At 44.4% G+C, this 13,778-nt stretch overlaps 1 protein-coding gene across 2 annotated transcripts in view; it reads right to left on the minus strand.

Annotated features, from left to right (window-relative positions):
• The window catches only part of LOC126542964 (integrin alpha-PS1-like), a 141,422-nt gene that overhangs the window by 37,634 nt on the left and 90,010 nt on the right, over positions 1-13,778 (minus strand). For both annotated transcript variants that reach the window (XM_050190091.3, XM_055077514.2), the window contains exons 2-10: positions 8,006-8,136; positions 7,729-7,808; positions 6,170-6,352; positions 5,509-5,659; positions 3,075-3,279; positions 2,342-2,426; positions 2,085-2,190; positions 1,700-1,791; positions 937-1,085 (exon numbers count right to left, since the gene is read on the minus strand). In XM_050190091.3, the coding sequence (XP_050046048.1) occupies positions 937-1,085; positions 1,700-1,791; positions 2,085-2,190; positions 2,342-2,426; positions 3,075-3,279; positions 5,509-5,659; positions 6,170-6,352; positions 7,729-7,808; positions 8,006-8,136 (1,182 nt within the window). The remainder of the gene's footprint in view (positions 1-936; positions 1,086-1,699; positions 1,792-2,084; positions 2,191-2,341; positions 2,427-3,074; positions 3,280-5,508; positions 5,660-6,169; positions 6,353-7,728; positions 7,809-8,005; positions 8,137-13,778) is intronic.

Below are 13,778 nucleotides of genomic sequence, written 5' to 3' on the forward strand. Positions count from 1 at the left end.
AAGCGTAGGCACAGCAGATGGTATTGAGGCAGCATAATGGATAAGAAGTTGGCATACGCAATTGAGGGGAGAAGGTGAAGGTGTGTAGAAAAAAAGAATCTGCCTTTGTATGCTGTAGAGAAAAAGTGGGCAGGGATGGCATCAGGAAAAGTGCCAGGTTCCCGGGAACATTTGTGCAAGCAAACGAAGGTATGCGTTAGACATGCCACGTCGTACAAACAAGAAGTTTTATCACCAGCTTACGCTCAGCAGCTGTGATAATATGTGCAACAATCAGGCACATATGTGCCCAAAAGGAGTGGGGGTGCACCCCCAAGAAATGAAGCGGCCTACCCCCTCCCCCCCTCGCCTTCACGCCCACGCTACCACTCCTCACACACGTTCTCAAAGCGCCGCCAAATCAATCTTGAGACTTGACAGCTATTCGGTGGTCAAGATTTCGCTGCCTTTTTCACTCCTTGGATGACGGTAGTTATCGGCATCTCCTGGGGTGTGAAGGTCAGTTTACTCATCGACTCGGTGCCTGCACAATTAACTCGAGATGCATTCAGTTGTCACCATCTATTCAAGGATCACGCGCATTGCTGTTGCTTCGTTAGGTCAACCTTCTTTGTTTAGACTGATCCAGGGACCAGGAAAGGGATTCGGTTCGTAGTCAGCTGGTCTGTGCCTCACAACAACATATGTGCAAGCAGTTGCAATGTGTGCTATGCATTTATAAAGTATATCAAATGGTACTGCAAGAGAGTCGTAAACTACTTTTGCACTGAATCTGTGGGAAACTAAACAACAGTGCTTGTACTTGTCATGGGAATTCTGCTTAGAAAAGCTATGTTAAAAGAAGTCTGCTATATGTTCATGCCACTGAATAATGTGCATTTTCCTTTCGTCAATACAAAACTTGATTAAGGACACAGCATTTGCTCCCAAACTCACCTGAACAGGACTATGCTATCTGTCTCATAATTGCCAGAAAGAAGGTCAGGATAGCCATTGGAATCCAAGTCCATGCCTCCATACAGGGAATAGCCCAGAGTGCTAACCCTTTCCTTTATTTCATTCGGAAGGTCCTGTGGACGTATAACCTGAACAAATACAAGTATACTAAGTACAATTTGCAAGGTGTTGCAAGAAATACCCAGATGACTGAGAATATTGCAATAAAAGTATTTCTGAACTTGAACAGGGATTGTGAGCCAGTTGGCTTAGTAAAGAAGGCCTGATTAAAAATAATTCAGGACCTAAAGTGTGGAACAAACATATGGCGTGCTTGACAACCTAGCCCAGCTTGTACTGGTAGAAGGTCTGTTTGGCAACAGTGTTAACAGCCTGCTAATCAGCAAGTGGTAATAGTGAGCATAAAATATCAGGTCATGGATCAGCCATTTTAGCCATCAGGCATGCTAAGTTATAAGGAGACACGTTCAGGAATCAAGCAACATTACCAAGTCAAAAGGCTACATATGACTTTGGGGACTGCTTTCTTAAAATAGAACATGTGTTCATTTGGTTCATATTGCATCAGCTAGAGAAAAGGAAAAAGGGGTCTCTGTTAATCATATTTGTCTTTGTAAGCTTCCAGAGAATGGCTATGACAGCCCTAATTCATAAAACACAATTATGCCAATTCTTCATTTCTAGTATTTTCTCTTCGCCACAAATGTGAGATACACTGGTTCAAGTGGGCTAATGTCCATACCTGAGAAGGTTCCTTGACTATGCCATCTGCTGACCCCAAGTATATGTAGATGGCACCACCCCCACTTTCATATGGTGCACCAACAGCAAGATCTGAAAGTGAAGTTGAATATTTAAATGTAATTGTGCAGCTTTATTACATGTAACGAATGTGTACCAAGAGGAATATGTCACATCAGCAGTTGTCAGATGATAGTACAAAAGTTTAAATTTAATCACTTCATTTGTTAATCTACAAGACCACTAAGGGAGGTCATACAGGAAGATGAACACTGAAAAATATGCAAGGTACATTCTCATTACACATCATAACTATCTGGCTTTAATATTTAGGGCAGCCTCTTCAGTGTTCACTAATTGCATGCATGACTATTGCAGTCAGTTACCTGGATATCCATCACGATTGATGTCCCCAGCTGATGACAGAGCAAATCCAAATCTGGACTCATCTTTCCCAATAAGCTTGATGGGCTTTGTGTCCCTGGATATGCCCTAATGTGATGCAAGATAGAAGTGGGAATACTTCAACATAAGACAGAAGTGCCAAATTTTAATGTGAAGATTTGGTGACATTTGAAAAATAACATCTCAAATTCATTGATAGTTTCTCACAAAACGTGAAAAAGTTCAGAGGCTCTGGTACCTTTTTCGAGTTGAGGTAAATGTAGATGGCACCTCCTTCACCTTTGCCGTGATAGAACGGAGCACCCACCACAAGGTCAATTAGTCTGCAAGAAAAGAACACATTCCAGGAAATACATAATTAAACAACCGGTAGCAAGTTGTCTTTCCTTCCACTTTCATTTCACTTTAGCTTATCATTCCCATACTTCAATTAACATTTACAGGTAAGTTCCCCTATGCTTTCCTTAACCTCATCATTTGTTGGCTTCACATGGTTCTGATTAGCAAGAATTGCGCCCCTCGTTTTCCATCTTCTCGTTCATAAGTAAACAAAAGAAGACGTATGTAGCTGTAAAGTTATGAAGTTCAATCTCAACTTCAACTAACGAGTAGAACTGCAAATAAGGAACACAGCATGAATGAGTGAAAACACTGAGAAGAGACAATGTCTCTCTTTTCTGTTACTCTTTCTTCTAATAAATAATTATTCACTCATTCGGTACTACGGCTTTCATCAAAAGAGATGTTGAAGCCACTGCATTTCTTTCAACAGTAAATTTGTACAGTGTGACAAGGAGAGCTAGTTTCTTGTCAAGAAGGCATGATCAGTTAGCAAACAATCACTTGCCTATGAAGAAATAAAATGGATGACCAAAGGCTTGGGTGAATCATATTTAAAAAAGAAAGAAACAAAGAAGAGAGGAGACAGGAAACCAAACAGCTTGTGTGTAAAAAACTTGATGTTTACGCACCCATCTTTGTTGAGATCCAGTGAAGTGAGTGAGTAGCCAAAGGATGAAGCAAATTGCTCTCCATCCAGAATAAGCAGTGTGCGTAGGTTTGAAAGTCCCTTCTCCTTGCCGAAGAACACCACCTTTCCTGTTCCATTTGACCGAGGTGCACCAGCCACATATTGCATACTGTTCTTGAAAAACTTGCCCGATGTAACTGACATGCCTGCAAAAGATGACCCACTTGTTCAGAACTGCTTTCAATTATCTATACTTCTGCTATATCATTTGTCAGAGGGATAATTTGACACCTGAACCCAATTTATTTTTCTGCTGATTTAGACTGATGTGCTCTCATATCATTTTGCCAAGCTACTGGGATCAACTCATTCACAGATAAAAGGCACAAACATACCCACATAAAAAAGCTGGATGCCTGGTGATATGATGGCACGAAATCAGTCTAACTGAATGTTTTTTTTAGGGCAACACATGTCAGGCCTTATCAAATTTACCAACACAATAAAAACAAGAACCAGTATATGTGACAGTGACACTAATCATGAAATCAGATGTCCATTCAGAGGGTTACACGACAGAGCAAGGTACCTCCTCAATGTTTGAAAACAATAACTAAAAGCTTTACAATGGCCATAGCTTTGAGAAATCCCAGGACACTTCAGATACAGTCCATTCATATTAATTTTAGCTTTGCGAGACCACAAATTCTTGCTCACAGAATAAGAATTATTAACTGTCTCAATCAAATGTGTATAATCAAGGAGGTCAGATACAATACAGGACAGAACTAGTACAGTGGAATCTCGATAAACGGAAATTGCTTAAATGGAACTGCCTCTTAAACGGAACACCATCCTCATGATTGGTTGGCTTTGTATTCATGCAATTGTGTTCAGCTTTGTCTCTCAGTAAATGAAACTCCTGATAACCAGAACCAATTTCCCTGGTCACTTGAGGTTCCATTTAATGAGAGTCCACCGTATACACTATAAACGATAATTTAATATATGAGCAAACAAGCCAGCGATGCATCTTTGTGCACCTCCTTCAACAAAAACAAATACTTAAAAATAAAAAGAAAGGGCAAAGACTTAGAAAGATTATCAAAACCTTCCGAAACAGGTGTGTCAAAGCAGGCATCATGAGCTTCAATAAAGCTTCTACCAGGTACATAATGCAAAAAGGCTTCAAGGCAATGCAAGCGCAAGTCAGTTGATAATACAGAACTCTACATACATATATATGCCTTTTCAGCCCATTACGGCCACTGAAGTGGCATGACTGGCACTACTTGGACGTGGTATCGAAAAAGTTGGAATTAACCAAAAGTTCAGTCAGTCAGCTGTCTTTAATATGCTTCGAAACCATGGCAATAGATCCAAAATTTTGATAACAGTTTGAATTAAGGAAGATTATGAAAAATTGTGCCCGAATTAATGCAAGCTAACTGCACTATCACACCAGAATTAAATTTTCGTGGTGAAAAGCAGTGTAAATTTAACACAGACAGAGAAAAGAAATGCACGGAAGAGTGCTCGTTCGTGTGTTTCTTCCGTATATGTTCAATTTGTGCTGCTTTTCACCATGTACGTAAATCAACTTGCCCAACTTTCGGCCTTGTCAGAATTAAATGTGGATGGGACAAAAATCAAAGCAGAACACCTGCCATGCATAACCACGAGCAACTGCGATGTGAGATTGTGTCACAACATGGCATTAACACTCTAGCCTGAAACTATTGCATATGTGAATGAATCACACCTGTGTCAAACAAACCACTAGAAACTGTGAAAAGGGAAGCATGCACTCTTTCCAAGGGTTCATGTTTCATTGCGGAATGATGTAGTGATCATTCCCTTATTATAAGTACAGGAAGAAGACAGTAACCTTGCACCTGTTCAAGAACACTTTATACATCCTCAAAGTGCCGCAACAACTCCTTCTCTCTCACAACATGGTCCCTCTTGGAGGAAAGGGTCAAGTGCAGTGCTAGACTGTTCAAGTATATTATTACTTCCTGCATATATGTATATATATGCAGGAATATATATATATATATATGTATATATATATATATATATATATATATATATATATAAGTTGAGATGCATACCAGCTTATCAATGTGCGACTGACTGGCCAAGCCATTATGCAGTAGGTGCTTGCCAGGTCTGTATGAGGAGTTCTTTAGAGATCACTAAACAAGATTATGAAAAATGATGTTCAAATGACTGCAAGCTAACTGCACTATCATGCCAGAATTAAATTTGAATGGGAAAAAAATCAAAGCAGAGCACCTCTCACACATAACCAAAAGAAACTACAATGTGAGAGTGTGTCATAACATGGCATTAACATTCAAGCCTGCTGCCTTCAGAATGACGAGTATCAGTATGAACTTTCTTGCATTAAGCTAATGAGGGAAAGCACTGACCAAGGTAGCTGTATTTCTCGACGGGTGCCTCTTCGTTGAGGAAGGGACTGACAGACCAAGCCCAGTCACGCAGTGTTCGCTGTACTGTTATGGTGAAGACGGTTCCCTTCCACGTGTAGGGACCAGGGGCACCTAACACAATGGTCGAGTCCTGCAACAACACAATCAGAGCAACTTTGCAGATTCTGTTTAGTGGGTAGTCCATATAAGAACTGTGGAAGAGAGGGGGAGCAGGTTGGTCACACTGAAGTGTCATTAATCATATTACTGATATATATTGACTCATTACAAGGCCTTTATGCAATTCCTTGTAGGTTGTTACATGTAGTTGATAGGTGACTTGGCTGTGATCACTTGAGCTACGTGTTAGTGACTTGACCTTCTTTATTCACTTTTCAAAACTGGCACATCGGTTGTGGAGCCAATAAAAATGAGCTTTGGTTACCTATTGGCTACAGGAACCATTCTTCTAATGGCTCTCTAATTGGCTCTCTAATGCATGACGAAAGGAAAAAGCAGATACTGGGAGAAAACTGTTGCCACAAGAATGGGCACGGAAAATATCTTATACTTATGCTGCATTTGAAGAGAAGCCACAGAGTCTGATGGATCATGTTAATATAACAGCAGACATTGTTATGGAAAAGAAAAGTGTTCTCACCTCTGAGATTACACCACTGGTTCCAGCCTGGCAAAAACCAAACTGCTCATGTGCCTTGTCAACAGGCCGGTTTTCACAAGGTTCCCAAGCCTGGTGCAGGTCTAGGAATTGGCTAAGTGTGTAGCAGATACCTCGGCCCCACCGGTAGCTATCACCCTTGTTCACATACCTATGGGCGCATGCCTGCACAGCAAAACAATGCCAGGAGAAAATAGGAGCGTGATGCAATCAGAATGTATCAATGTTAAATTTGTCAGCTTAAGTGTTAGGGCCCGTTGTGAACAAGAATAAAGGGTTTAAAGGGGAAAGGAACCATGACTTCAGATGGGACATAAGACGAAGAAATGGACAGGACAAGCAGTAACTAGCAACTGAGCTTTATTACCATGCCTTAATGAAAATAAAAGAATACAGGGAATAGAGGGGCCCGGTTATCGTAAGTCACAACCCTATAAAGCCAACAGATGACAACAAAGAAAGCACAGGAGGAATTACTTGTTTATTTAATTGAAATGTAGAAATAATAAATAAACTAAAGTAAAAGCGTATGAAAAAACAACTGACTGCAGGTGTGCAGGTGGGATATGAGCCCACGTCATCGCAAAATGCGTGCGATGCTCAACCAACCTGTTGTGAACCTGTTAGGAACCACAAGGTTAACCGAAGATAAAAAAACTCTCTTTGCTGCATGCTGCAAGTTGCAAGAGGCAAACAAATACAGGTTCTAAACTTAAGTAAACCATCACTAGCACAAGTCAATTGACAAAGCAAATGAGATGGAAAAAGGAACACTTTCAATCAAGACATTTGAAGCTAAATCGAAAAACGTTGCTTGTGCTTAGGCAGATGTAGTATGATTTTAATGACACCATAACAAGCAGAACACCTAAGATCCGATGCACTAGTGGGCATCACAATGGCACTTGTTCTGTCAGCTACTTCCATTTCTACATTGGTTTGCTATGTTGGAGAGTTTCTCCAATGTTACTAATTCAGTTACATACCCTTTCCTCAACTTCTTGTTAAGGACTTCCTTAATCTTGTCCTGCCACATATCTTTCTGTATTCCAGCCTCATCTTGCTTGCCATGATTTTCAAACAGATGTGGCTCTTCTTCCTTTTCATTGTATGGCTGAGTTATCACCTTCTTTCATTATGGATTGCAGCTCTAACATCAGTGGCAGCCATTTCTAATAATTAGCCATTTTCTCTTTCTCTGTCACTCGCAACTACTCTTAAGCATCCTTATTTAAATGCTTTTGTTTCAGCACCATACATTTTCATCATAGCACATGCTACTACAGCTTCTGCTGAAATATGAGCACTAGTGTTGAAAATTCTGTAGCATAGTTCTTCCATACCCAGTTTGCATAATATAAGTTGAAAAGAGTCCTGTCAAGAAATGTAACCACAAGAACACTACTTAATGCATGGAAGGGTGCACATATTACAAATAAAAAGGAGAAAGGAGTTGTCACAGGTTCGAAATGACCGCACCAGCTATGAGAACAAAGGTATGAAAATCAAAAAAGACTTCCACAGAGAGTCATACAACTCACCAGAACAGAACCTCCAGGACGCTGGCTGTGGACAGTGACACCCAACCACTGGTCGTCTTTCAGCACTTCTTTGTCAGGCGCTGAAAGCAAAAGGCAAAGTAGACGACAGCAGACTTGCTGTTTCGTACAGTACATCTATGTGCAACAAGCAAATAACAAGTAAACAGCAATGTGTAACAGAAATATGCACACCCACCCACTCATGTACACACGCAAAAAATTGTGTGCATTGCCCTCTTTTGTGTCGCACTGCTTATGACAGTATATTTACACCTACCAGTGGTCTCATTATCTACAGAAAGTTGCGTGCAGTCGTCGTAGCGAGTGGTCATGGGGCAGCTGTAAACAGCACCGGACCGGTTTGTGCCTGGTTGGCTAGTCTGAGCTCGAGGCGCTCCTACCAGCATCCTGCATAAAGAAGGGAAGCGCCACACAAATTAGCACGAAAAAGAATTTAAAAAAACACGCAGCATATGTTAGCCCCGTTTGCACAACTACGCAACAAGAATCCCATGCATACTGATAAAGCTTACATTCGAACGCCATTTCAAGTAAAGAACTGACAGAAGGACGGTCAATTAACAACATGATCAAAAACGTCACAGCCGGAAACACTTAGGGGGAAAAGAAAAGTGCTTCAGCGTTTCTTTATTTACCCCCCCCCCCCCCCCTCAGCAAGACATTAAAACTGCAAAATCGCTCCGTCAAAGTATGCTTTTCCGCATAGACGCAATGCGCGAGGAGAAGTGCACCACACAGAACAAAGTTATCGTGCAACTGCTGTTCAGGTAGCCGCTTCTAGCGAAATAATTGTTACACCACCACCATTTTCAGTGCCGTGGGTCGAAATAACTGACCGGGGTTTATCTTCGGAAGCTGTAAAGCATGGCAACAACGAACCACGAAGAAAAGAAAGTTGCAGTTTCGCCCGAAAGGCGAAGCACCGATTGAGATAGCAAATTAGCAGATACGAAATAAGGATAGTAGTTTTATCGGCCGTACAAACTTGTAAACATTCGCTTACTAACTAAATTAACAAGCACGGTGCCACGCGCGCACAGGTAAACATTTCGCGCGATGACTGCGGAAACACGCTGTCAAAACGCTGGAGTGAGGAATCGCGGCAGCAGCAGCAAGCGAATTGACTTTCGTGCATGTCTTGCTTCAACGCGAACGAAACGTCGAAATCACAGCACTTACGAAGCTACCAGCACTACGCGCACTCTGCAAACATCGTAGATTGCCTTAAAGATGCTCGAGGCCCGCGCAGGGGCGCACTTTGGCCCCGTCGCAGATCGCTTTCATGATACAGCTCCCGCACGGCCGCGCCGTGAGCAGCCGCCACCGGAAAGCATGACATAGCATTCCCGACAGGAAAGTAGCGCGCGCGGCGGCGTTTTCTAGAAAGGAAACGCAAGCAAGGCACATGACGATTATCGTTGTGTGGCAGATATACACCCCAAAGGGTGTGCTTTTTGTCTAAGAGTGTACAGGGGGCAGCGGCATAGAAACTATTTCTCGAGAGGCGGGGGGTGCAAATCACAAATTGTCCAATCTCTCTCTCTCTCTCTCTCTCTCTCTCTCTATATATATATATAAACGAGAAGAAAGGGGGTTAACCGAGGGGCCCGATGCGAAGGTTGCGAAGGTTGCGAAGGTTGTGGGTTCGGTTCCCACCTGCGGCAAGTTGTTTTTTCATCCACTTTCATCTCCACTAATTTATCGTTTCTTCATTCCATATATTAAACACAAGTAATTTCCCCTATGTTGTCCTTGGTGTCAGTGTTTGTTGGCTTCTCATGATATGACTAATAAAAATCGGGCCCCTCGGTTAACCCCCTTTCTTCTCGTTTATTACATAACGAGGGTCTCGAATCCGGCAACATTGATGCCTTCAGGTAGCATACGTGGGTTTATTGACCAGTTGCCTTCACCCAAAAAGATCACGTTCTCGTGACGCCTGCGGCAACAAGGACGTTCCACGTCCGCCGCCAAGGTCTATGAGTGGTGGCGCTGGCTAACACTCCCAGGGTTTACTAGTACACATAAAACACACAAGAAAGTGGATGGGGAAACAGCGCCGCGGTAGCTCAATTGGTAGAGCATCGCACGCGAAATGCGAAGGTTGTGGGTTCGGTTCCCACCTGCGGCAAGTTGTTTTTTCATCCACTTTCATCTCCACTAATTTATCGTTTCTTCATTCCATATATTAAACACAAGTAATTTCCCCTATGTTGTCCTTGGTGTCAGTGCTTGTTGGCTTCTCTCTCTCTCTCTCTCTCTCTCTCTATATATATATATATATATATATATATATATATTGTTACGTGTAGAAAGACACAGACGGAAGAGGCTATTTACAAGCTATTTACACTGGACTGGAGCCAGAGCGCCAGGCCGACAATTTCTCGCGCCAGGGGCACAGACCCACTTCGTCGTCGTTCTCGCGGCGGTTCATCTCTCGGGTATCTACCGATAATATCGTAATAATATATATACACAGAGTGCCCCACATAACCTGAGCCAAGAACTTAAATATGAAAGGCGCGTCGGAAGCGAATTGAACCGAACGCATACTATTCGCAATAGTAACTCAGACAATTCTTGTTTTCTCCACAACTCACTAATTCATCAAATTTAATTAGCCAAATATTTAATTATTGGCTGAGGACGCCAAGTATGATACGCAGATTTGTAGAGCGCCTTCAGAAACCATCGATCGAGTTGTTTTGTTTGCTTTACGATACTTCTCGTAGTCATTTTTTCCGGGTCGCAAAGAAAGCCCGCGAAATATGAAAGAAGCCACGTGACGGAGCGTCTGCGCAGTGGCATTGTGCTGCTCTAAAGCGTGCGTTCGGTGAACAAGGTCGGCAGCATCGTGACTGGCGACGAGGAAGCGGCAGGGCGTTCTTTGTCTCGTCGGTAGCGCTCGGCCAGCAGCATGCATTTTCGTAGTCAACCGACGGGAGCCGACCTTGTTTTGAACTTTGTTTTTGTACGGCTCCATTGTTAGTCGCTTCCCTAGTTTTCTTCCACCAATCTTCCAATCGCCTCTTACAAATCTCTATTGCGGACATGTTTACTTTTCACCTGCTCTCGCCTCTAATTAATCTAGACGTTTACTTTCCCTGCTCTCGCAAATCCCGTGTCCCGTGAACTTTTGTGGCGTGCACTTTCGAATGCACGCCTCATGTTAGGAAAATTTACCAACCTAAAAGACACAAAACTGCACTGTCACATTTGTTTATAAAGTCACGCGCAGCTAGAGCAAATACGCCAGGCTCGTGGCGCTGCACGCGGTAAAGGTTAAGTGCTCCATCGTTCAAACTATAAAGTGATTTCAACTCATGCACGAACTTGACCTAAGTTAAGTAACTCATTAACCAGTTAACTAACGACTTAAGTCGGCGCGTTCCTTTTTCGCGAACCGCGGCCACGCAACCCCTCGCTCTGAACCTCAACAACCGCAGAGCATGCACTAGAGTGGTCAATGCCGTCTAGCGAGTCGAGCACAATGCATGCTGCGGAGCCCTTGTCTACAACGTCACAAAGATCGATGGCTCTCTTTAAAGGAACAACCGCTTCCGCAGTCAAAACAGGAAGCGCTGAGCTGTGCCGTTGTTCCCCGAACAAAAATGCTAGCTCAGCCTTCCGCTCTGACGCGCCTATATACCGTGCGTCAGAAGAACACGCAGACCACCTGCCGCGGAGTTTCCGCCCTCGCGTATATATATATATATATATATATATATATATTGAAGAGGTGCGGCAAGTTGGAAGCCAGCCGCGCTGTCCGCATGCCCGAGTACGGTGTTCGAGAGCAGATTTCACGAGAAGGTTGTAGCCCACACGTGCAACGTACTCGGTCAATTCCGAGGAACGACCGAAGCGCGAACTTAGTCACAGGCTCACCATGCGTGGGGTGATAACATGTCCACCCAGCAAACGAGACAATAAGGACGAAAGAGAACGGCTCGCCTTGCTTCCTTCAAGCTATCATTGCCCGCCGCTCATATGCATGTGAGCTTATAGGAGCATGTGCTTTCTCCTTTTTGTGTCAGTGACATTGCTCATGGATGACTGGTCCAGTGATGCCCAACCCATTTCGAAGCAGCTTTCAGGAGAAGCCAAAAGTGCATTTCGGTGCAACAGAATGGACTTTCGGAGCAGGTTTACGAAAGCGATTGCAAACTATATTTATGGGGCTTTTACGGTGGACAATGCATGTGAAAGCAGTAAATGGTCAGTGGTGCATATATTCAAACACTAAATATGACCCCCCCCGCTCCCCCCCCCCCTCTTTTTTTTATCGCAGTCATTACTGTGGACTGCGGCGAAGCGGTGGTGTCCTACGATGTGCTTAAAAAAGCACGGAAGCGCTTAGACGTGCTACGAGCAGAATTCAGAAGCGTTTTGAAAACCTTCAGCGCAATCTTGCTTCTATAGATGTTTCCTTTAAGATGGAGCACTGATTTGAAAGAAAGGTAGCGCCAGCGGTACGATATACTTACCTATTTTTCCCTGTGCTGCGATTCACCGACAACCATCCATGGTCGACGCTGCCGGAGCGGTTCGCGCTCGCTCGCCACGCGGCTCGATGTGCGCACGTACCGTCGCGAAGTGCACACGCGCGCCACTCTGACTGTGCGCACGGTCAGATGAGGCTGTGATCACCGAATTAAGTTTGGAGCTTTCTGACTACACGCGAGCTTTCGCCATTCCGCCCAGTAAGCACAAAAACAAACTTCGCGAAAGGGTTAGCGGTCGTTGTCGTCATGTCACCCGTGGACCCGATCTCGGGTTTCGGCCGCCACCAGTCAAGCCCGTGATCTCAAGCGCAATCAACGAAGCGGTTTACTGGCCCGAACAACATATTGCCGGCCATCTCGTCGCGACGACCTGCCCGCTACCAGCTGGCAGCGAATTTTTGACACGGCCGTACACAATACAGCGAGGTTTAACCAGCGGCACTTCGTCAGTATCCAGCGGTGAAAAGCGGGGGATAGGCGACAAATTGAATGGCGGGAAAGTTTTTCACCGCCGCCTTGTCTGCGCCAACGTGAGCGTGCGAGACACCGTACAGCGTCCAAAACTTCGGCCACCGTTTTCACGCTGATCATACGGGGGTGTGCATCGGCGCCAGCACGATCGCTCGCTGTCAGCGGAAAATCGAGGCCGTCCCGTTGCCCAAGCAACCCGCACGCGTCGGGATGGAAGGTATTCAATACAGACAGCAACCCACGGATGAAACAAGCAAAACGATCCCTTGACTCGGTCCGCCGCGGAGATAATGCAGCCGCTGCAGTCCACGCCATGCCCCCTTCCTTAGATGGTGCGGTAAAACGGCGCCTGAGAGCATGGTCCCGCTTTCTGCAGGCGCGAGCGCAACCCTCTCGGCGCAGAGTGGGCGGAGCTGTCTCATATTTTGCTGAAATGTAGCAGGATGCAGCAGAGTTCGCCTATCGGCGCAGTTCGGCACAACTGGCAGAGCGGTAGCATCACTGCTGAATACTTGAAGAGATCATCCAACTGCCCCATGGAAATTGCTGAACGTGCTTCAGTCAATTGCCCCGGACGAGTCAGACTTCTCTATACGAGCTTCACGGAAAATTGTAGACTGAATATATGCACGTCAATATGTGAATAAGCACCGCCTTATCGCAAAGGAAGTATCTCGCTAGAGCCGTTCGCATACGTCGAATCATTTGTCTCATTCGAAAGACGTGGAGATGCAGCTCATTGCCACCTGTGCAGTCTGCCGGGATATACCTTTCCCCAAGACGTAGAAAGAGAGAAACGGGACCTGCAACCAAGAATAACAGATCGTGATGCTGCTCACATTCGTATTCACGCCACGGTAAAATAAGCTCGGCGCCAGTAATCCGAGTCGACGAATTCATTTGAGTTAGACACGGAGCTGGCGAATATACGTTGTCCGGCCTCTTCATGCAAGTGCACGCGCGCCATGGCGGAAAGCTAGCGAATTCAGGAACGACAAGAGAAAATGGGGGGGGGGGGATCTGCGCCACCGCTGCTAATGTTTTACGTTA

Source organism: Dermacentor andersoni, chromosome 2, assembly GCF_023375885.2.
Source record: "Dermacentor andersoni chromosome 2, qqDerAnde1_hic_scaffold, whole genome shotgun sequence".
Lineage (NCBI taxonomy): Eukaryota > Metazoa > Arthropoda > Arachnida > Ixodida > Ixodidae > Dermacentor > Dermacentor andersoni.